Below are 23,630 nucleotides of genomic sequence, written 5' to 3' on the forward strand. Positions count from 1 at the left end.
CACCTTTCCCTTCTTTTGTTTGTTTTGGACCCGAAAATGCCCGTTCGCTTGTCATTGGGGATCCCAATCTGAATTGCTCGTGGTTTATTAATGTTGGGGTTGTTTTTACTTACCTTTCTGTCTATGAAAGAAATAAATCAAAAATCAAGATGTCGATGAAAACGTATTTTATCCCCTATCGCACGGAAAGGGAAACCTATAGTTTGTTTGATAGGCCCGAAAATGCTTTCTATTGGTTCCCTGCCCCCTATCGATGTGAATGGATTTTTAGACTAAACCCAAGACCACACTCTTCCCTTTTGAGTCTGCTCTTAGGTGCCTAGCCCGAAGAAGGAAAGATGAGGCATAGCAAAGGCTAAGGCAATGAAAGCAAGACTGAGTCCCTGTGGGGAAGGCCTATTTTGCTTTGATACGAAGGAGTTCATTAGCTGCTTGGTAGGCTGCTTCTTGATTCAGTATTTGTATTGGATTCTTTTCTGATTTAATATACTTACACATAGAAAATGTGACATAGAGCCATACCGGCCAACCCCTGTCTCCGTTTCAAAAACTGGACATCAAAATGCCTTGCGCTCACGGCCCCTTCTTCACGTTGAAGTGAATTGTGGCAGCAGCCCGAGGTGGGAATGAATCCTTCTTGTGAGCTTTCAAATCTTTCACCAAATGTTGGGTTCTCCCGGGGAACTCACCCTTGGGATTCAGAAATATCTGTTTCTGCTTTTCAGGCACTACCTGTCCACCATTTCACTCATTCTATCCATCCTTTCCGCATAATCCATCTTCGAGCCATGGTCGAAAGAACTACCTTTCACATCCAAACTCGGGGTCCTACCCCTATCTTTCACCTATCACCCTTACGCTCCTTCCCTTGCCAATGGATCAGAATCTTTTCCAACAACGTCCAGGACTCTATCATCCCAACCCCCCTACTACTGAGGAATCGAACATCAAGAGATAGAATAAGGCAAAAGACACTCTAGTTAACTGATAGATAAGGCACCCGCAAGCAGGGACCGAAGAGATAGAAAAAGGAAAGACACGCCAATCGACCTGAATAGATAGCCTGTGGGAGAATCGGTGCACCCAACCTCAAGATAAGAAGAAAAGGCTGCTTTGGATGCCTTCCCTTTCGTTCGCCTCTTCCCACAAGAAATGACGTAAGTAGTAGTGCCCTTTTTGGCTAGTTACAAGAACTCAACAGTTAAGATGACTCGACTTGTATCAAGAGTAAAAGCTCCTGACTAGCTTTAGAGTACACGACAATTGGTACTACTTCGCTATCGGTCACCGTTAAGGACGATTCGACTTGTGTTCATCGAATTGACTCCAGAGAAGAAAAGCAAAGAAGGAGCTTTCTATTTGGGTCCACTCGATCAGTATCCCTTGAATTTACTTTCCACAAGTGCAAAGCCTTCTATTTCGGCGGGTTGAAAGTGCCATAAAGGACTATGATCTCTTTCGTCAGAAAAGAAATTGTGTAAATTCTACCTTTTTTTATCCTAATTTCCCACTCTTTCTGTGAGGCAAAACCTCACCACACTACACTGAACTTCGACACAAGAGAAGAGGACCGGGCGCTTTGTATCTTCGGGATAGGAGTTGGCGGTCTTCTTTAAGAGAACTTTAATCTAATACTCATTATGGATCAACTCATGTTTCCACTCTATTTTCATTACGAGGATGTATCACGTCAAGATTCGTTGCTCAAACCGAATCACGCCAACGTTATGGTAGTTCCTGGATCGTGTAAAATAATAGTAGTACCAAAGACAACACCTTCTATCAAAAATGGAAAATTGGCTATGGAGATTCCGTGCGGTCAGAAATTAATACAGACACAAAGGGCTTCAACAGGAAAGTCGTTTCGATCCAATCCATTCTTAGGGTCAAATAAAGACAAAAAAGGATATGTCAGTGACCTAGCGCGACAAAGCACTCTCCGAGGGCATGGAATGTCACATTTTTGGTCAGAATATCCACAGTAATGTCTCTGTTAGATTCTCCGCTCGAAATAAAGGAAAGGTCAATTCAATTCTTGATGGAAACGGAATTTATGAATTCTCCCCCGAACTAGAAGATCATTTCGAGATCTTCGAACATATTTGAGGGTTCAATGTTACTATTGTAACTTTGGCCAACACACAAGATGAGACTTTACCACCGTGGAGCGGCTTTTTACAAAAATATGAGGGGGAAACTGAGTAAGATGTCGGAGAAGCAAAATATACGAGATCACAAATGCAGATTGCTCGCGGCTAGGCTAAATATGAATTGAGACAAAAGCTTTACAAATCCCTTTGTAAAGTTCCCGATCTTCCTAGTGATATGCGGGACAAACATCGTTAGTTGTTGTCCAAGTTGCCAAGAAATAGTGCCTTTGCACGAGTCAAAAACTGATGTATTTACACGGGTTGCCCTCGTTCCGTATATGAGTTCTTCCAAATTTCTCGTATCCTTTTTCATGGATTAGCATCTCGAGGTCCTTTGATGGGCATAAAGAAATTGTCTTGGTAGCAACCACCAAACCAATAGAACAAGGGTTAGCTCCGCAGCAGGTCTACAAGCAAGGTAAGTAGGTCCATTACCAGCCGGCTCCAGATCGAAAAGACCTAATGGGCTAATCCCTTATTTAGGATCGTAGATGCTAACGGGACGGGAATCGAAGTGGGGGACCCCTCTACCGCCTGTGTCTATCTCCTGTCAAGTATGCTCCCCAGACATAGACTACGTACAGGGTAGTACTCTTGGAAAGATGGAATATCACCGCGTGAACATAACATTACATTAAGTTATGAATGTAACTCCCGAAGGATCGACCATTATTCTAAATATAGTAAGGTGGAGAACTGTTGTTCAGTGGAGCGCCGGAGTGCGGAGGTTGTTCCCATCATTGAAGTCAGGGTGTGGGACTGAGCCTTCCAAATGAGAAAGAAGAAAAGTGCAACGTTTCGTTGGAAAAACCAACGCAAATATCATATTGACTTTCTCTCGCCCTACTTATAAAGATAGATAGAAAAGGTTGAAGAGAATTTCATAAAGTCATTCTCTCCTTTCTAAAGCTGCGGAAGGCGGCCCCCCAGAACAAAGCCCCACCCCTCTTTTCCCCCTTTTAATGAAGGACCCTCGCCTCGCTTCCTATTTATTTATGGGTCTGGACCCGATTTTAATTTTTTCAATTTTGAGAATCAACCAACGGAAAATTCCGTAGTCCAGGTGACTCACAGCCTCCCTCTTGCCCAAATAAATGAAATGGCATGAATCAAATTAATAAGCTTTTTGATTGATTCTGGGCCCAGCGAAGCCAAATTCAATCAAGGAAAGGGGGCTTAATTTTCTTGAGGTTGATTCATCCTATTCAAATTTAGCTATGCTAATGGAAGAGGAAAAGTTTTTAGATGAGATAGACCCCCAAGAGATGAGCGAGAACCCCCAATTGCTTAGGGTCGCACTCTGTCCCACTTGGTGGACGAAATCTTCTCTCCTTTTAGAATTCTTTCTCCCACATACCTTTTTTGCCCTCTTTCGCCGAGTTGGAAAGAATAATCTAAAAAGTGGACAGAGACCTAAATTTCCATTAGATTCATTCCTAAGCTTGCTTTGTTGTAGCAAGATGATCAGTCCGAGAGTGCTGGAGAGAATAGAAAGTGGTAAAAACCTCTCTTATTCGGTCACTGAGAAGTCGGACGACTCTTCAGTAACCCAGGGTGATCCGACCCCTTTGATGCTTTTTTCGCTGTATACCCCCTCCATCCTTCAGAGGTGGAAGAAAGGGTACTCACATTTTAATACATAGTTGGGCCCCAGAACGCTAAAATGCGGGGGAACAAGAGTTGTCACGATAGAAAAGAGAAATAAATAAATGACTATAAGGAACCAACGACTCTCTCTTTTTAAACAACCTAGATCCTCCACACTTAATCAGTATTTGATAGATTATCCAACCTCGAGCAATCTTAGTTATTGGTGGGGGTTCGGTTCATTAGCTGACATTTGTTTAGTCATTCAGATAGTGACTGGCATTTTATTAGCTATGCATTACCACCTCATGTGGATCTAGCTTTCAACAGCGTAGAACACATTATGAGAGATGTTGAAGGGGGCTGGTTGCTCCGTTATATGCATGCTAATGGGGCAAGTATGTTTTTCATTGTGGTTCACCTTCATATTTTTCGTGGTCTATATCATGCCAGTTATAGCAGTCCTAGGGAATTTGTTCGGTGTCTCGGAGTTGTAATCTTCCTATTAATGATTGTGACAACTTTTATAGGATATGTACTACCTTGGGGTCAGATGAGCTTTTGGGGAGCTACAGTAATTACAATCTTAGCTAGCGTCATACTTGTAGTAGGAGATACCATAGTGACTTGGCTTTGGGGTGGGTTCTCCATGGACAATTCTACCTTAAATCATTTTTTTAGTCTTCATCATTTACTCTCCTTTATTTTAGTAGGCACCAGTCTTCTTCATCTGGCCGCATTGCATCAATATGGATCCAATAATCCATTGGGTGTACATTCAGAGATGGATAAAATTGCTTCTTACCCTTATTTTTATGTAAAGGATCTAGTAGGTTGGGTAGCTTTTGCTATCTTTTTTGCCATTTGGGTTTTTTATGCTCCTAATGTTTTGGGGCATCCCGACAATTATATACCTGCTAATCCGATGTCCACCCCACCTCATATTGTGCTAGAATGGTATTTCCTACCGATCCATGCCATCCTTCGTAGTATACCTGACAAATCGGGAGGTGTAGCCGCAATAGCCCCAGTTTTTATAGTTCAAGTTTTCGCCCGATTCACCAAGGAATATTTTGGTTGCTTTTGGCGGATTGCTTACTACTAGGTTGGATCGGATGTCAACCTATGGAGGCACCCTTTATTACTATTGGACAAATTTCTCCTTTAGTTTTCTTCTTGTTCTTTGCCATAATGCCTATTCTGGGACGAGTTGGAAGAGGAATTCCTAATTCTTACACGGATGAGACTGATCACACCTGATTAGTGAGAAATTCTGACACCAATCATTTACGAGTGAGTATTACACCAAGAATTTACAAGCGGATCGAGGAATGAAAGGAGAGGAATTAGAAAAGAAAGAGACGGATTTCGAATTAGAGTAAGGTCACGCTAAGACATTCCTTTTCGTGCTTTCGATCTGCTTACTTTGAATAAAGAGGAAAAAAAAGATTTAGAGCCTGAGTCAATCATTAGTTGGGAGCAACTTAAAGGTGAATTCCTTAACCATTTTTACAACACTCGTCGTACAGTGAGTATGATGGAGTTGACGAACACCAAGCAAAAAAAAGATGAACCAGTAGTGGACTTCATCAATCGGTGGTGAGCATTAAGTTTAGATTGCAAGGATCGCCTCTCAGAAACTTCTGTCGTCGAGATGTGCACCCTAGGAATGCATTGGGGTTTTGTGTATATCCTCCAAGGAATCAAGCCACGCACTTTCGAAGAATTGGCGACACGAGCTCATGACATGGAGTTGAGTATTGCAAGCCACGGAAAGACTTCACCTATTTTTGATCCGAGGAAGGAAGCTAAAGAATTCAATCAACCGTCAAAATACCAAACTAAAAAATGCATGGCGGTGGGAGAAACTTCTGTAAAGGCCCCCACTAAGCAAAATCAGAAAGAAAAAGGATCGAGACAGGACTTTTGAAGAAAAAGAAACTCCTCCGCAAAAGGTGGAGAGAATTGAGTTGGTCATTGCTTCGGGTCATCGAGAAACTTCGTTAGAGTGGAAAAACATAGAAAGACTGTTGCCTCGCTTCCAACTGCATCTTATGTAATGTTAGCGTGAATTGTCACTGAACACTAACCTGCCTTCAGCCCAATAGAATTCCCCTCCATTTTCACACCAATTGTAAAGATGCCTTAGTCACATCACGGGTCACCGTCACCATACCAACTCCTTCTACTAGTTCCCCTTCTTCCTCTTGTATGACCCTAACTTCAAAAAGGCATTTTTGGGGTAATAGAGACCAGGAAAGAGGGAAGCTTCAGTCAGCCTTAAGGCATGGAATCGTCATTCTCCTTAGCTTTTTTCGTTGAGGTAAGGTATAAGGTAAGGCCTGCAAGTTCGTTCCTTGAAGTATTTTCCTCTTAGTTTTAGCTCTTGGATGATATAATCCATCTAATCAAAAGGAAAGAAGGATAGACAGTCCAGCAGGTGTATAAGGATGAAGTGAAGATAAAGTAAGGATGGCTTGGGCGCCTCTGGAATTATGAAATCCTCTTCTAGGCATGTTCCCGATACTATACTAGTGAAAGAAGTTCCTTGCCTTTTGTTTTGCTATTGGGCTAGTGCAGACTTCCTTCTTTATGCTCATAGGCTTAACCAACCTAGAGCACGGTGTGCTTGTATACCAGTAGGCTATTACGACGCACCGGAGACCTTCGTCCATAAGACTTTAGGCGCAACGACACAACTATTATATGACCACTTACGCATTGATACATGAATACGATGGGATACGACCGCCCGTAATGGCTTTCCGTTAGTATGTAGTTGGATCGATGCTTTGCCTCATCTGTGCTCCTTGGAAACCTTGACTCTTCAATAGATTAGATTCATCAACACTTAAGAAAAGTGGTACTTTCTCTTTGCCTTACCGTCTTTTCTCAGCGGATCAGCAACATAGTCTGAAGTAAGGTTAGTGACGGGAACTTAGCTATCTTTTGGTCAGGTTTTTCGGGGTTGGTTCCTCTACTAGAATAGGTCCCGAATGCCTCACTTCTCTTACTTTCGGTGCTTATCTTCAATTAGAAGATGGTCACCCGCCCTAAGCAAGATCGGTTTAGCAGGCCAATTCACGCATCTTCCGCAGAGTACCAGTGCCAGCCCTATGAGTTAACTTTCCATTTGACGGCAAAAAAAGAGCAATTGGCCCTGTGAAAGTCACATCTTTGACTAATATACACGGGCTTCTGAGAGGATTTTTTAATCAAGCCAAGAGGAATCGATTTAGCAGTCCATACCAGGTATATTTAGGAGTAACTGGCAGTGAATGCCCGGTAGCAAAGGTGCGAAGCAGACTCGGCTTAACTTCACTTGAGTTTGGTTTCCCCTGGAAATAATGGAATAAGTTTTTCTTCCTCTTAGCGACTATGAGCTCATAGGGAGTTGGAATGAACTTGGTTAGCTGGGACTAAGAAGGGATAGGATTTGATTAGCTCGCTTTCTGCCTGTCCTTTCCTTACTCTGTCGATGGTATGCCTGAGATGGCAGTCTTTCTCCTTGGCTTGTACTCGAGATCCGAAAGAAGTGGATTTTGAACCAGCATACGCAAAGCAAAGGTCTCAGCATCCCCGACCTTGGGGCCTAGTCACTGGCTTGATGGACGCTATCATTTCATGGGAATTCTTCAGTCTATGGCTTACTGGTCGGGTAAAGCTTGCACGAGACTCTAATCACTCTAATAGTATCTATAATAGATACTAATAGTAGAAGTCATCAGGATGGTAGCACTTCAGCTACTGCTTCAGCAGCTTTAGATACGCGCCTGCTTCAGTTTCATTCAATAAGAGGGTGTCACCCTCTAGCTGTAATCTATCTCTTTCTCGATGATATTCTATATTCTCCCTTTTCTACTTCCAAAGCATAGGAAATCATTTTTGTCATTTAGTAGAGTATGTCACCTTTGTTTTTTGTTGTAGGAGTGGTACGCCATAGATTGTCCCTTGCTTGCAACCCTTCTTTCAATACAATACGCCCTTGCTCTTGTAAATCGATGAGCAAAATATATAAATATAAATATAGAATAAACTCCGCTGAAAGTAGGGATTAGGGGTAGCTCAATTGTCGACCAAGGAAAGCGGGTCAGTTGATTGGCAAGCCGACTGATACGACCCCTTCTTCTGCTGCGGTTGAATCGGATAAAGCTAGTTAGATAGAGTAAGTGGAGATGAACATCTTATTAATGTGTGCTCTTCTGTACTTCACTTCTGGAAATCTCAGGAATATTACTAATATATTATTTAGATTATGCGGTTGTTCATCTTTCATTTTATTATTCCAAACCAAGGGAATTTTGTGAAGGGAGGGTAAATCGCCTAGTCGAAGATCTCTAGACAAGGTCAAACCCCTTAATCCAGGACTTCTAGAACTTTACCAATATTAGGAATTGGGGTGCTAATGCTTGCGAAAGTTGTTAGTCACCAGGACAATCGTCAACTTAGCCAGACCAAACCAAATAGGTATATTCTTACTAAGAAGTCATCATATTCAGCCTTAAAGCATATGTTTAACCATATAACAATAAGAATGAATATGAGAATACCCGACCTAGTCTGTGAAATTGGAGTGGAAATAGAAAATTCCTTACGGAATATCTTAGAGAAATCTCTATAGGATCTGAATACTGCTTAAGTACAAGGTAGTATACAGACCACCTAATTTCCACTTCAGGGTCACAACTTCCTGATGAGAATACAGCCCGCAAGGGCAATCTCTTCGGTTGCAGATGCAGAGGTAATTGAAAAGGATCTGAAAGATAAATCCCCCTTAATTACCGGGTCTGTTAAAACAGACCACGCTAAGAAAACTTAGGAGATCTTACAACCTCCTTCATCTTCTACTCTCCCTATCGAGCCAAACATGTCGGTTTCGGGGGGGCGCCTGGGTTCCAACCAGGAATCAGAGCGAGAAAGGAATAAATCCCCTTTCCACTCTAATCAGAGATTCTATTGGGATATTAGGATTTCTCCATCACCCCCAATAGTGCTCCATTCGACATCAATAGAAAGATCTAACCACTTAATAACTATTAAGCAAGACTAATTCTGTGCTCAGAAAATCCTACGGGTAAGGGGAAGAATACCCCAAACCCTTGGGGTTATAGTTACCTACAACTCCTAATGATGCCTTTATGGTTTGCTCCTGAAAAGAATAATCAAGCAACCTTCTTCTTTGTTACAGAACAGACATTCCATTCTTTGCTTTCCCAGCACTGACCTCTCTGGTCGAATGTTAGAGTCGGCTCTACTTCAACTAGTAGTCTTTAAGTCAGAAATCGCTTTCACATCTCATATGAAATCTGTACCAACAGACTTCTTCGGAAACCAGTAAGGTAAGTAGCTACTCCATCTGATCTAACTCCAGAGGATCTAACTTATTTGTTGGATAGGTTAGCCCCTTCTTCTTCAGGAGATGCAGCAAGACTACGTTCTCATCTGAGTTCTCTTCCTCAATCCACTCTAAGAAAAAGGCAAGTACAGCTACTCTACTTTAGAGTTGATCCAGCTTCCTTCCGGGTCTCAATTAGGGTATGTGGTCCTATCCTAAAAGAAAGATCCTATCTTACCTCCCTAAAATAAAGGGTTTTAACTACCTCTGAAGAGGCCTCCCCTTCCGTACCTACTCCGCAAGGTCTCGCTCCTTTCACTTCCTCTTCAATAAGAAATGACCCTTTTAGTGGCTATAGTGGCGTACTTAGGTAATGAAACTCTCGACCAACCCTATCCCCTAACCCTCAGAGTAAAAAAGGCGCATCTCCCTCAAAGTCTCCGTCCGCTTCTTCTCCTTCTGGAGCCTCCCTCATCGGCCATGCATCGGACGAGACCAATTTTGATAAGGAGGTTTTTTATTCTCCCCAGTCCCCATCTACTTCCACCTCGACTCCCGAAAACTAATCCATTGAGAGTTCTCCCAACGAGCAGAAAGAGAAATTGGAGTTTCTATCTGAAAACCAGCAGAAGCATTGGACGGGGGAAATCCTTCAGCATTCAAGGAAGGCTTAGAGACAGTTGATCCACGAGGCAATATTGGCAAGATTCTCGACAGAAAAATGGTGGAAGTTTTCAACAACGATTCTTCCCTTAGCCGATTATTACTCTATCCTTCTCGTTGTCTTATCGTAAACTCCTATCCCTCCTGCTTTCTTTAAGGCTCTTTTCTTTTAAAAAAAAGACAGAAATGAGTAAATCAAGTTGATCGAGCCCATCTATTGGTAAAGGATTCGATAGCCTAGGAAAGATCGATGGAAAGCTCTTTACAAGACCTCTTAAAGCAAGGTAAACTAATACCCCGAGAGCACAGCCCAAGCGTAAAGCTTTCCTTCTCACGATAGTACGGTTTTCTCCTATTTGTCTAGCTCTTTTGATGGGTCGCTATAGCATTTTAGACCTTTCCCCTTTATTGGCTTACCCCACCGCTTAAGGTAAGGAATTGTGAGGGAATCAATGGTTACAATTTTGTATTACAACCTAGCCCCCTTCGCTTGCTTGATTGAGGGATACAAATGAATAATATTACTAGAGTCGATAGCAAAAGAATATCCTTCTCACTTGAGGGTGGGGACTGAAATGGTAAGGACGATCGATATTTCTTTCAGGGAAACAGAGAATCCAAAGTGGAAAGGTGGCAGTCGACCACTAATAGAGCGTTCGATCCCTTTCTGATTCCCCTCAAACCCTACTCGCTTCATTGGTTGAGAAAGTATGGGAGGGCGTCCTTCAAGCCCTTTGCTTTATTTGTAACAATTCTTTCATCTCTTCTTTAAAGCCTTTTCAATTGGCTCTTTCTTCCCTTCTGGTTTTTAAAAAGAATGGCTACTGGCCTTATTCGTCTTTGGCTAAGGAAAAAGAAACCTCACTATTACCGACACTGGTATAGACTATAGACATATTTTGGTGTCCTTCTCGCCTGGTGGCCACAACCCTTTCCTATCAGCTTAGGTTTTATATAGTATAGCGGATGGGTTAGTAGTTAATTGTTATCCCCTTTTTACCTGTATTTGGAGTCGTGTCATTGTTGTCTGTGCAGGCTGGTGTTCTTTCCGATCTTGTGATGAGCTTTAGTCGTTCTTTGTTGCTTTAAGCAGTAACATGTTCCATTGCAGAAGAAGCAGTTATGAAGCAGCTATTCTTTGTTGGAATCTCTCGTACGAGATATTCGGTGTTATGAGAAATGTTGGGACTTCACTTTACTTTTGGAAGGAATTACTATTATATCGACCTGCGATTTGTCTAGTTCCTGATCGGTTAAGTAAGTTTTCAATGGTCTGATGCTGTTATAATTCGTCAGCCTCGCTACCTTTAATGTTGTGCGATTGAATGTTGAAGTAGTGCCGTCTTAAGTGTTGGGCTTGGTTGGAGTTGGTTTACCGGACCAAAGAGTGGCAAGAAATATTATTACAATACCGAAAAGAACTTGTCGCGGGAGCAGCCAAAAAAGAAGAGACTCCTTCAACAACAAAGAAAGAAATTGCGTAAGTAAAGAGAAAGATAGCCAGTCCTCTTGGGCGGCCGAGAGTGTTATGTAAAAAGGACCAAGGAGGATCCTATCCGTCAGGATAAGGAGTAGGAGTAGGAGCTAGCCTTAGGGGCAGAATCGAATGATTAGGAGATAAACAATGAGACAAAGAAGAGCACTTAGACAATTCACTTTGAGTACAGGGAAGTCTGCTGGTAGGAGTTCCTCAGGGCGTATTACGGTTTTTCACCAAGGGGGTGGATCGAAGCAATTGCAGTGAAGAATTGATCTAAAATGAAAGACTGAGTCTATAGGCGTTGTAGAAAGGATAGAACATGCGCCTAATCGCTCTTCTCGGATCGCTCCGGTACGATGGTTCCCCCGGAGGGGGGGGTCCGCCAATGCAACATGATAGAAGAGTTCGCTCCACCACGTAAGATTCTCGAATCAAAATCAACCACGACTACCATCTGCGGTCCATTTTCGTTCTCTTCCCTGCCCAGGAAGGGGGATCAAAAAAGGGTAGTTTGCTTCTCTCCTGGGCGGATGGCTACTTATGTAGTGTTCGGCCTTCCTACCAGAATGCCTTCTTGGTCGAAGAGCCCCTTTTATACTAGTAAGGACGCAGGAAGCAAAGAAACTTGCGCGAAGGATGTTTTCTTCTCTACCCTCTCCTCTCCAAAGGCCAAGGGAGAGACTGCATCCCTTTCCTTCGATAGCTCTTTTGGTTTCCCAAAGATAGCGGTAGCTGGAGCAAAGCCCACTTTTTTGTTTCTGAGAATGAGAGAGAAAGTCAGAGGAAAAAATACCTTCTCTCTTTGCGAGATCCGAAAGTGGAGAACGCATAGCATTCTATGGGTACGTAGGATCAAACGTAAAACAGCGCTCTCTTGGCAGAGTTTTAGGTGGCAAGAAACTTTAGGGCTTGTTGGAGCTTCTGACCATAACAAATCGAAGCCGAAGACAGATCAAGGTAGCTTGCCTGCCAAGCCGATAGGCGAAGGGCTGAAGGATGGAACGTGCAAAGTAGATCGTGCACCTGTCGTGTGCCCGTTGGTCCTAAGCAATGTCTTGCGAGAAGTGACCCACAACAAAAAAGCTCCCCTTTTTTTATGTTAGGGGAGCACTAAAATGCAACTTTGATCGGATGCGGGTATCAAATCCCGCCGCTGAGATGTCCAGCAGATTCTTGGGCCTTGACGAATGGCCGACCACCTTTTACGTTAGAAGAGCAAAAGGCCCAGGGCATAGCAGGATGCACCAATGTGAATGATTGTAAGCTTCGTTGCCTGAACACGATTGGTGCTGACCACACTAGGTGCTACCGTGGTAGCAAGAGAGGCCAAGCGGTGACAATTGAGAGGTTGTCACTGAGCATTCCTAGTCACACGGGAAAAGAGTTCAAATGGCAAGGCAAGGCCATACGCCCGTTTGGCTCCTCAAGAAGTATAGCTCACATCCAAACATCTGATTGGGGAATGGGGCAACGCCCATGAAGCTCCGGCGGAAAGGGAAGGCCTGCCAGGCTGTATGCCCATGGGTGCAGGATTCTTCGAAAAAGCGCAGGCTGACTCGGAGACCTGGGACCTTGGCTTAGTAATGAATGAAGGGAAGCTCTTCGAGCTTTCTCCACCAGTGGCTTATGTAGTGGTCGGCCTTATAAAGCTCGCTAAGCCTCTCTTCCCTCTTCTCTTCACTTATGTGTGGAAAATAGTCATCGGCATTCTATAGGCGACTTGACCGAGTCTACGAAGCTTTGATTTTCTTGTAGTCGGCCCGTAATGCCTCCCTTCATTTGCTTGCCTCCTTTCAGCTCAGAATGTCTAATGCCTATTATTTAGTGCTAGAAGCTAACCGCCATAAGCTCTCACCCTTCGGGTCTCGCTTCCAGTGCAGGAGGCCAAGCATTCTGCCAGACGTCCCGGCCTGGGAGCCCCGTTCACCTTTGGTACTTCAGTAGATCTTCACAAATAAAAAACGCTACTTCAGCCTTAACTACAACTACATTATGCAAGCCCCGCCGATACCTACCTATAGAGTCAAATTCAAATAAAAAAAAGCGACGGCGACTTTCTAGATTTATGGATTCAGTCAGCTAAACTCCATCAAACTCCTCAATCAATATCAACAAGATGTCGTGACCGCTTAGGCTTGGTTTACTTTGGTTTGAATGTAAACTAAAATAAGCGACGTTTACAAAAGGAACTGAAGGTTTCCTTGTTTAGTAGTACGAAAGTAGTTCTACTATTAAGATGTTTAATATTAATACAATAATACATATTAATACAATAAATAATTAATATATTAATACAATAATACATATTAATACACTCTATGTTGTGTTGTAGCTGTAGAACAGAATGCCGTTCGCCCTTACTTTGACTTTCTGAGAAGGACTTAAGTAGCTAAGTTTCCAAAGGTGAACACCCCCTGTCCTTTATAGTATAGTCATAAAGGGCTTCTAAAAAAAGTAAGGAAGAAGGCATTCGAAAGGCCGACCACTATCTCATAGGCATTCCGGTGGTAAAACCGATGACTACACGGCTCTATACCAAGTCATGAGCGATAGCGAAGCCAATTCGCCGTCTATAGGCGAAGGGACGAAAGCCCGACGAAGGCCTATGCTACAGTAAGCAAAAAAGTAGGTTGAGGTTATGAAGTCACTTAGCCATATACTATACAAAGGGAAAGGCATTGGTACGGAGTCACGTCAGCTGTGGATATAGACTAGGCTATAAGGAACGGAGTCTTAAACTATGGACCGAGACTACACTAAGGAACAAGGAAACTTGACCGAGAAAAGAAGTCAAGGAACGAAGCAGCTTCTCTAATAGCCCCGTTGAATAGAATAGGTGGGCGAAGGCTTTTTGCAAAAGTCTTTTTTGTCTTGTAAATGCATTTTTTTCTATTTAGAGAGAGGGGGCTTCAAGTTCTTAGGAAGAGTCGTACGAGACTGCTCACGTACGGTTCGGGAGCTGAGCCCCTGCGCAGGGGCTTAGGTCAACACTTATATAATAGCCAGTCATCAATTGGAGGCGTGCAAGATGGTGATGAATTGTGATTGGTCTAAACCTTCGACTAGTGACTTATTGAGGCCTGCCCAGAATGCCCATACAGACTAAGACCTTATTCACACAGCGAAGAAAGGCCGAGTGTAAGGGGGCAGTCAGCTTGCTGCTTCTTTGCCATGCGCTTTGCTTTGGTTTATTTTTTAGAAGAAAGAGACCAAATGAGAGTGAAAGGCAAGGGAAAGCGATAGAAAGGATAGTCCCTCACGCGAACTACTACTACTAGAAAATGGTGAGACCATTAGTGAAAGAAGGACCAAGGAGGATCCTATCCGTCAGGAGAAGGAGGAGTAAGAGGAGTCAGTTTTCTTTGAAGATTGAGGAAGGTAGTGTCGGACAATTATGCCATTCGGAAGAAGTCTTCTACAGAAGAAAAGCCTGTTACGAGTAAGTGGAGAGGAAAGATCTCCAGAGATTCTTATCTCATTCCATTCTGGTGGCTCAACCAGTAACCAATGGCGAAAACTCAAAAATCCATGGATTCCCGGTAGAGCCCTATTTCGCCCAAGTTGTTTCGGAACCAGAAAAAAGAAGCGGTTTTTCGCACAGCTTGCTCATAGTGCAGGTCCCACTTGTATATCGTATTTGGCCGAAGAAGCATCGGACAGGTTGGAGTTCTTACCTTCTTGGGACTCCATGGACCAAGATCTGCTTTTATTATATGGTCAATACCGATCTACTTTAGTAGATCATATGGATGTAGAAAAAGCAACTAATTTGGATGAAATAGAAATATCTCTTTTCCATTTCTATTTACCCAGTTCATATCTTTGCTTCGTGTGTTCCTGGGAGGAATTCGATCTCGGAATACCACCTAATAACTACGGCCAGAGAGTCAAATAGGTCGGGAAGAAAGAGTCTGAGGTCAGGTCGGACGACATACATCTTGGTTGGTTCCACTACCACTAGAGATTGGACATATATATAATCTTTCTTCTAAAAAAGGGATTCTTATATATATATTTTGAAAATAGCTGCAAGACCAAAACCGAAATCCCTTCTTTTATTGTTGTTCCTCCCAGACACATGGCTTACATACTCGGCTCAACATTCTTGGAAAACAATCGAATCGAGGGTTCGGAGGAGAATTGGCCATTCAATCTTGTGAACTAATCAAGACTAAAATTGGAAAAAGAGATGTGAACGAAGAGGAATAACCAATCGATGAAAGAACATGAAACCATTCTGTTTCAATAGAAGTACGAGAAACGGTTGGGGGCAATGAAGTAGGTGAAGTGGTTGGATTTTGCGAGCTGTTCCAACCACTGCTGGATGTGATTCCAAGAGCCGAACAAGAATGAATACCACACAGAAGAGTCAAGACCAGGCTACCTAATGAAATGTTTAACCGATCCATTCCGGATCGACCGAATTGGTACGAAAGTTGTAACATGGGAAAACCACGGAAAACACGACTTATTTGAATAACCCGGTGACCTACCAATTGTAGAAGTAGGATTTTTGGCAAGCAATAAGCACTTAAATAATACAATTCAAGTGTACCATTTTCTTTCTCATTTCGAGGAAAAGGTGCGAAAGGAAAAGAAAACAATGGAGGGATCCGAATCGGACCTAAACGGGAATGACATAAAAAGTCTTTTTCAAAACCTAGCATTAAGGGTATTACGACGATATACGAGAGGAATAGAGAAAAACTCGTGATTGGTGTGGAGGGGAAGATCTGTTTATGATATACGAGAGGAATAGAGAAAAACTCTGAACGCCGCATAACATCATCTTCAACCAACCTCCACCGTACTTTCGGTGCGAACACTAAAGAATTGCTTATACACTAAAGAGTTGCTTATATACGTTTACTAAAAGACTGACTTTCATTCATTATCATTAGTCCAGCGTGAAACTAAGAAAGAGAGATATGCCTAAGGCAGCATGTAAGCAAACTGTGCACGCTAAGAGAAGAGGAGAGATGTTCGCAATTACTACCACAAGAAAGCCGCCCCCTATCTTCTAAAGGGGCCCCTCACTTCGTTCGTACCTTCTTGGCTTAGGCTTCCAACTGTACAACATGGCCTTGCCGCCCCGCCACTAGCAGAAGCTAAGCGCTTGAAAAATGCGCTAAGAAAGGTTCCTTCTGTCGCCCTTTCTGTGCAACAGTACACCAGTAGCGAAAGAGAGGGTTACCGTACATACAAAAGTCTTCCAGTTCTTACGGAAGCTCTTTCTTACCAGTCAATCAAGTAGTACAAGAACTGTATCTTATCTTATAGCCCGGCGCGACGGGTCGCCTTTGAAATGTTTGTTGTAGATAGAAGAAAGTATTAAATAGATAAGGAGTAGATGAGTGAGTGAGTCCTCACCTGAGCGATTTCGATCACCTAGCAGGCCTTTTGTTTGGTAGGTAACATCGCCAAAGCGTATCATCAGATTTGACTACGAAGGAAGGAACTCGAAGTGAAAGGGCCCCGTCTTGTGCAAGGCAACGATAGTTGGCCTTCTATCATCTTCTATCTGGTAGACTTGGTAAAAGAGCCCCGACTTATTTCCAGAATTTGAGTTCGACCGCGGCTTCTCTTTTTTTTGGGGGGGATCAAGTTCCTTGCCAACTGCCACCTATCGACCCCGATCTCTTTTCATTTGTTTTGGATATTACCAAACCTAGCCTAGCCTTCGTAAATCACACTAGAGCGGACACCCAACTATGGAAAAGCCTCCAACATGGTGGGTTAGGTTAGTCAATCCGGCCCGAGACGCGTTCGTTGACAAAACCGTCGTAGGAATTCCTACTTTTCAATAGAGCGGAGGCAAACTGATCAAAGAGAAAGAGGCCCTACTCACTACAAACGAATACACCACAAGATTGAACTGCACTCATGCCTCTCCCGCATCAAGTTGACTGCCCCCCCTACGTAGTGATTCTATCAATCATGTACGTAGGTAGGACCCTCCATTCTGATTGGTATATCATGAAAAAAGAAAGCCATTTGCACCAGGCGCACTGCGCTTTCCCTTGCCCAGATGTTCGCCTTGCTAAGTCAAGTAATGGTGACCCACCAAAGACTGGAGCTTTGTAACATGTTGACGAAGGCCCCCGAACTGAGGGTTCGGTCAGTAAAAGGGACGACTTTGTCTCCCCGAAAGAAGAATAGCCCCGCTCTCTAGCCGACTGATCCCGTTGATCATATAACTGGGAGGGAACGTGTCACATTAGACGTGAACGATCAGAGGTGTCCTCTAATCACCACGATGAGGCTAGTCCCTCTTTTAGTAGACTCAGCTATGAATATTCATTCAGAAATGAATGCCGGGCTCTTTCTTTCACGCTAACCCCATTTTCAACATGCTGAAACTTTCTGTTTCGTCGAGCCCTGAGCTTGTGGTCCTCCTTTGAGTGTGGGTTCAATTGAATAAATCTATCAAGTCAAGAAAAACGTACATAGCAGCAAGGATGGTGCATCGCCTATTTATCGTTCTCGCTTGGGAGCCAAAACGAACACGCCTGCTACCTACTGTACTGGACCTTCGACCAGGTATTCTACCTTTGTCGAATTGGAACCAACACCACTGCATTGCACTCGAACAGTTGAGCGGCCGCCGGCCAGCAACTTCTGTGCACAGATATAGATTTATTCCTCGTACCTGGTCCAGCGTCACAACCCTTCGCGGGTTGGTAAGAAGTCAGTCTTGTTTGGTAAGACGGAATTAGACAAAGAAAAGAGAGTGCTCGACCGGAACAACGTCCAACAACGTAATTACATAGATAACTGCTCCTCCCCTTCTCCTTAAGGCTTTAAGGCAAACCGTATGGTGGCTGGAAAGAAAGACGACCTCACCTTCTCTGGTGTCAGTGAGAGCAATTTGAGTATCCCCCTTTGACCTTCTTTTGTAGATAGAATCTTCAATAAGTGGAAAGAAGCAACCTTACTAAGAAAGGTGCTTGTTGAGTAAGGTCGGCTTTCGAGCCCAAGCCCCTTGTATAGGTTGGGCGCTTGAGCGCATCTTTCTCATATCGATCAAGGCTTTCCTTGAGTTTGAAATAAGGGGCAAGAAGCAAGGGCGTAGCAGCTGCGCGAAAGCCCTTGCGCCTTAGCGCATCCCTTTTCTTGCAGGAGTGCTAACGCGCGACCTTACGTTTTCTTCCGCTTGCTCTATAGTACGAACCTCATACAGAGCCGCGCTCCTTTAATATGATGAGAAGAAGGGGGGCCGGCCTCTTTTTCGTACCAATCCTTATTTACTACTACATCTTTTTTTGGGTGTATAGCTCAGTTGGTAGAGCATTGGGCTTTTAACCTAATGGTCGCAGGTTCAAGTCCTGCTATACCCAAACCTACCTTACACTCTACTATGAATAAGGATGCATAGTAGCCTTCAAAGATGACTCTTTGGCCTTTCGACTCGCTTCGGAGACTTCGCCCTTTAAGTGACAAGGGGGTGAGCCACTCCAAGCAGAAAGCGATAGTGAATCCCGAACTTGCCCACGCTCATCCAAACCAGCCTCAAAAAGTGATCGGAAAGCGAAGCCCTTCCTTCCAATCCAATATTCTAAAGATAGTAAGTGTGACCTGTGTGGTTTCTGAGCAGCAGCTTTCAATCGTTCCCAACGCTTAAATTGAGTAGAATGTAAGCGCGACCGAACTCTAAATCCTACCCCCCCCAGCCTTTGAAGCATCGATATAGAAATCGAATATCTTGCTGACAATTGGCAAAGACCCACAGTCATTCGACAAGCAGTTAATGCCCTAAGAGAAATTGGCGATAAGTCTATTTGCATATCCTTAGTCCAAAATCTCTTAGCAAACTCGATGGTTCCGTTCTCGGATATTATCAATTTTGCTACCGAGATTGTTACCCCAAGTTTGTCCAGCAGACTACTATACTGCTCGGCCACTCTCTGTTCTTAAGTAAGGGTTCCCATCTCTAAAAAAAAAGAATATGTTAATCGTTACCGATACCAGGCAGAGTTGCTTTTCCTTTCTCCAGAGGAGATTGGTATTGGTAGAGTCACATTCAACCCCGTCTTTTTGCCCTTTGGCTGGTAATCACATCGGCCATAAGGTGTTCTATCACCTCGGTTGGGGAGAAAAGCTTTTTTGTTGTTATTCTTCATCATAAGCTAATTCCTTTGCCCTCTAGTAGCAACATGCAACGCTTTCAAGAGTAAGTTTCCGGAAGAAAGATGGTCGTGTGTGAGTCGGCTGGGAAAACACAAGCTTAACACGTCTTTCTTTATCTTTTTCATATCTGAATGTCTTTGTCGAGTTGGTTGGCATCATTCGCTCATTTCTGTCTTTTCATTGTCCGCCTCCGCCCGAATAGATATGCACTAACCCACCTGAAATAAGGTAAAAGCCTTCTTTCCAACCCTTTGTATGAGACTCCTTTCTTCGTACAAATGCTCGTAGGCGAAAGAGACCTTCCTTTGCTCCTGTCGGCGGGATCAGCCAGTGTCCCCGTGTGTAAGGCCCTTTCCTGAAAAAGGTCGAATAGTTCCTGTCCCATTCATACTACTGTTGGCTTCTGTGCTATGTCTAGCGGCTGGTGAATCCTACCCAGTATCGGAATTGGATTTGATATTTCCTCGGTTTATGAGATGGGTTTTAATTGCGACCGGACTCCTCTTCTCTGGAAGTCTAATGGTTTGGGGGACGTCAATTCCCTGGATTTTTTGGCTTCCCTTTCCCTTCAACCAGCCACTCTTTTAGTTCCCAAAATATATATAATCCATAATCCTTTTAAGCGCCTTATCACGAAAGTGACCAAGCAAGCAGATGATGATGGTTCAGTCAGTAAGCTAACAAGCAACCGAAATGAAGGAAGAGGAGACCCTTCTATTATAAGTTGAAAGCAAAGTCGATAGTCCTCGTATTGGTAATTATTATACGCTAAAAAATCTATATAAGATATAGAAGGCAAAATATGAGAAAATGAAATAAATAAAGAAAAAGAAGAAGGCCCTCTTCTTACAGTGGCTGAACGCTCCTCTACAACTACCTTTCGCCCAACATGATCACGAACGAAGACAGAGAATTGCATAGATAGGAGGACAAAACGAACCAACCTACTTGTCCTGATCGAAAGAAGAAAGAAAGAGAATGGTGGCTCCTTTCCAACCAGTCAAGTGGCCCAAGGGCCACCTTTTGCCCAGGGGACATCGTCGGAAAACAATGTCGGGGACAGGGTGAGAACCTTTTGTTGGTTACGCCCTTTAAGTGTCAGTTCTTCCATATTTAGATATGGAGATAGATCCATATAGAGATCTATATATTTCTATCGATAAATAGATCTATTGAGAAATGGATATTGATCTGGTTTCAAGATCTATGAACAAGAGAGATCCCTAAATATCCATTTGAGAAAATAGATGAATAGATAGGGCGAAGCCAGCTGAAGGAAGGTCGCATTAGTGCCCCCTATTTCACTAAAGCAAGAAGGGAGAAATTTGACTTTGAGAAAGAAGGGCTTCTATTTAGATTAGTTTCTTAGTAAAAGATAAGGCAAGAAGCAAGGGCGTAGCAGCTGCGCGAAAGCCGTTGTGCCTTAGCGCACCCCTTTTCTTGCTCGTTAGCGCCCCCCTACCCCTATTATTTATATTATAGTCATAAAGGAACTAAAGGAAATTTGACAACCTTACTAATAAAAAGGGGATGCGCTCAAGCATGCGAAGAAAGCTCGAAGAGCTTCTCTTATATTATAGAAAGGTTTGTAGAAAAGGGATTCTTCAAATATCCCATGTTGTAGGGGCTTCAAAGAAAGCTTGTAGTTTAGGGGTGCGCAGGTTTGGAACCCTATACAAGGGGCTAGCGCGCAATGGCTTTCTCTGATAGAGGCTCGCTTCTTCAAGTTCAAGTTTCACTTGCTGCTTTTCATTTTGATAGGAGTAGGTGCTTGCAGCTCGCTCGCTGTCTACTAAATGAGCCTTCACTGCCCGCCCGGCCCCTATCTTTAATCTTAAGTAAAGTGAAGTCAAATCAATGAAGTGAACAACCCAACCTCTTTGTTTGAAGCTTTGTTTCCCCTAATTCTGAAACACAACAATAGACTTGCCACTATAGTGACGGAAAAAGCTTCTCTTTGATAAGCGGTTATAGGGGAGTTCAGAAAGGATCTGATCGTAGATAGAGACTTCAACCTGTGCGGGGGTAGGGGCGGATGTAGCCAAGTGGATCAAGGCAATGGATTGTGAATCCACCACACGCGGGTTCAATCCCCATCGTTCGCCCATCAATAAATGGACCGTTTGTTTTGGAGACACAAGACAAACCTAGAAAGCATTTTTTCTGCAAGTCATCTCGAGGCTTTCAAACGCATCCAAGCAATTGGTATCCGATTGAAAGATAGAAAGCATTGATTCGCGTCGCCTACTTGATGAAAGCAAAAATGGAATGGCCGATCATGAATTCTATGACGTTTTTAAGACCTCACTAATCAGCCAACCACTTTTTAGTTCATAATGAATGAACCCCCGGATGAAGAAAAAATATCCCCTCCCTTTTACTAAACCATGGGGAGCCCCGAGTAGTTTACCGGACAAATTGAGTTATCGTGATGATAACTTTCAACATCGGAAATTCTCTTCATCACGAGACTGATCGGATCTGCCGTAGACACCCGAGAGATCTTCACAAGGCAGGCTAAAATAAAAGACTAAGAGGCGCTGCAAGCGAGCAAAGAGTTATGCTTTCATTTCTTTGTTGAGATTGAAATCTTGGGAAAGGGTTAGGTATAATGCACGCAGGCTAAGTCAAGAAAAGGACTTCCTTACCTTTCATTCATAGTAGTCTTAATGACTAGTAGTTTGAAGCCTTAAGAAAGCGGTTTTTTTCGGCACTCGCTTCCTTCGTCTTAAGTAAAGTTCAGTTGACTTTTTCGATTCGGAACTCTTAGTCGAGCTGATGGCGAGATCGATTTTTTGTTCGAGGTTCAAGAGGAAGGAGAGGAACCATCGCCCAATGGTGCTTTTACGAAAGTATGGTCACCGATGGCTAATACCTTCTCAAGACTATCGAACCTGAAATCCACTTTCCATCGCTCTTTTTAGGTTGGCATTATATAGAAAGAGAGTGCCAAGAAAGAACACATACCTATCACTTTTGGAAGGTTTGGAACCCTTACTCAACATAGGGTCCAAAAACCCAACATACCCTTTTTTAGAGCGTATAAGGGGAAAAGAGCTCTTGCATCGTTAGCCATTTTTCAGCATTTCCTGCCTGAATTGTTGACCATCACCTGACCTCACATAGGAGGCCCCGCGCCGAGTGATTCTCCCCCAAAAAAGTCTATATGTGATGTTCCGAAAATAGAAACATGTGATTTAGTAAATTAGAACCCATTGTGGGGCAGGGAACAACTATCAACTAGTTTGAAAAGTTCTTCCATTTAGTAATGGAAGTCATCCGTTGTCACTTTCATTGGGTATGGTAGAGAGGCTTGAGAAGGTGGACAATCCTTCAGTGAAGACCTAATGAGAGGCTGAATTCAAACACACCCAAAATCCACAAGAATCGTACAAACATCTATAGAGCGTAGCAAGGAACCTTGGCTTCAGCTCTCGTCACCTCACTCAATCCTACAGTGGAAACTCGAGTCGAGGCGCTGCAAGCGAGCAAAGAAGCACTTCTTGTAACCAAAACAAAAACCCTATGGATCCGAAATTGTTCTGGACCACGCCGCTAGATTGAGACTGCCACCTTCCTATTTGAGTAAGGAATGAATATCGGACCCTACTGACGTTCAATCGACGACCGGGCCTAGTGGTGCTTGCGGCTTTTCCTATTTCGGCTTGGATTGAAAATACTGGACAGGAAAGGAAAACAAACTGTCTAGCCTTTCAAGCCTTACTATACTAAGTAAAGGGGGATGCGTTGTTAGCTGCTTTAACCCTACTTCTGCTCAACATCGATCCTCTCACATACTTCCTCAAGCAGCGGAAGACTCAATGCCCAAGCAGTTACACGTTGTTGATTTCAGACTCCTTCGGTAGAGCCAACAACCATTCAGTGAATTGTCTTGTGTTACTAAGTTTCAAGACGTTCACTGAATCCTTCACGATGTTTTGGTGGCAGGTACTAGTACATCGAAGCCTTAGAGAGCCGCTGGACTCCAGACAAGCTGTTACGAAGTGCCATCAACCCAGGTCAGGCAACCCGAAAGGACCAGACATAAACCACCCGCTAAGAAAAGGGTAAATAAGACAAGCGATCAAGCTGGCAAGTCAGGGATAGAGGATGGATTTTTCCAGGGTGTGTGAACTTCCAACTATATTCAGCCACATATGCGGGTGTGAAAGGATTTTATGGTCTCGGTCATTCTTCTATGAAATATCAATTCTATCAATCATTCCATTTCAGAATCAAGTCCCCCCTGAATAAGTAAGGCCCCATGATTCCCCAAACCAGCTCCTGG

At 43.4% G+C, this 23,630-nt stretch overlaps 2 protein-coding genes, 1 non-coding gene and 2 pseudogenes across 4 annotated transcripts; 4 read left to right on the forward strand and 1 right to left on the reverse strand.

Annotated features, from left to right (window-relative positions):
* Positions 1-1,477: 1,477 nt before the first annotated feature.
* Positions 1,478-5,091, forward strand: LOC124886410 (annotated as a pseudogene). Its single transcript, XR_007043559.1, has one exon. The product of XR_007043559.1 is annotated as a 60S ribosomal protein L5, mitochondrial-like (transcript).
* Positions 5,092-11,343: 6,252 nt separating this feature from the next.
* LOC124886411 lies at positions 11,344-12,847 on the forward strand (annotated as a pseudogene).
* Positions 12,848-14,534: 1,687 nt separating this feature from the next.
* On the forward strand, positions 14,535-15,125 carry LOC107879272 (uncharacterized mitochondrial protein ymf1-like). The gene has a single exon (XM_016726343.2). The coding sequence runs from the start codon at positions 14,610-14,612 to the stop codon at positions 15,108-15,110; it is 501 nt and encodes a 166-aa protein (XP_016581829.1). The 5' UTR covers positions 14,535-14,609; the 3' UTR covers positions 15,111-15,125.
* A 238-nt stretch (positions 15,126-15,363) lies between these two features.
* LOC124886662 (putative cytochrome c biogenesis ccmB-like mitochondrial protein) lies at positions 15,364-16,649 on the reverse strand. Its single transcript, XM_047395549.1, has 3 exons — positions 16,586-16,649; positions 16,264-16,371; positions 15,364-16,040 (listed from the first exon to the last, which is right to left on the reverse strand). The coding sequence occupies exons 1-3, from the start codon at positions 16,647-16,649 to the stop codon at positions 15,364-15,366; spliced, it is 849 nt and encodes a 282-aa protein (XP_047251505.1).
* Positions 16,650-18,479: 1,830 nt separating this feature from the next.
* On the forward strand, positions 18,480-18,552 carry TRNAK-UUU. The gene has a single exon. It is a non-coding gene; the product is annotated as a tRNA-Lys (tRNA).
* The last annotated feature ends 5,078 nt before the right edge of the window (positions 18,553-23,630 follow it).

The sequence above is a fragment of the Capsicum annuum genome, chromosome 8 (genome assembly GCF_002878395.1).
Source record: "Capsicum annuum cultivar UCD-10X-F1 chromosome 8, UCD10Xv1.1, whole genome shotgun sequence".
NCBI lineage: Eukaryota > Viridiplantae > Streptophyta > Magnoliopsida > Solanales > Solanaceae > Capsicum > Capsicum annuum.

Coding starts and splice junctions, on each gene's coding strand:
- LOC107879272 (XM_016726343.2), top strand. CDS start 14,610: ATGCCATTCGGAAGAAGTCTTCTACAGAAGAAAAGCCTGTTACGAGTA.
- LOC124886662 (XM_047395549.1), bottom strand. CDS start 16,649: ATGATACGCTTTGGCGATGTTACCTACCAAACAAAAGGCCTGCTAGGT. Junction 16,372..16,585: donor AGGTGATCGAAATCGCTCAG/GTGAGGACTCAC, acceptor ACTGTTGCACAG/AAAGGGCGACAGAAGGAACC. Junction 16,041..16,263: donor TGGAAGCCTAAGCCAAGAAG/GTACGAACGAAG, acceptor GCAATTCTTTAG/TGTTCGCACCGAAAGTACGG.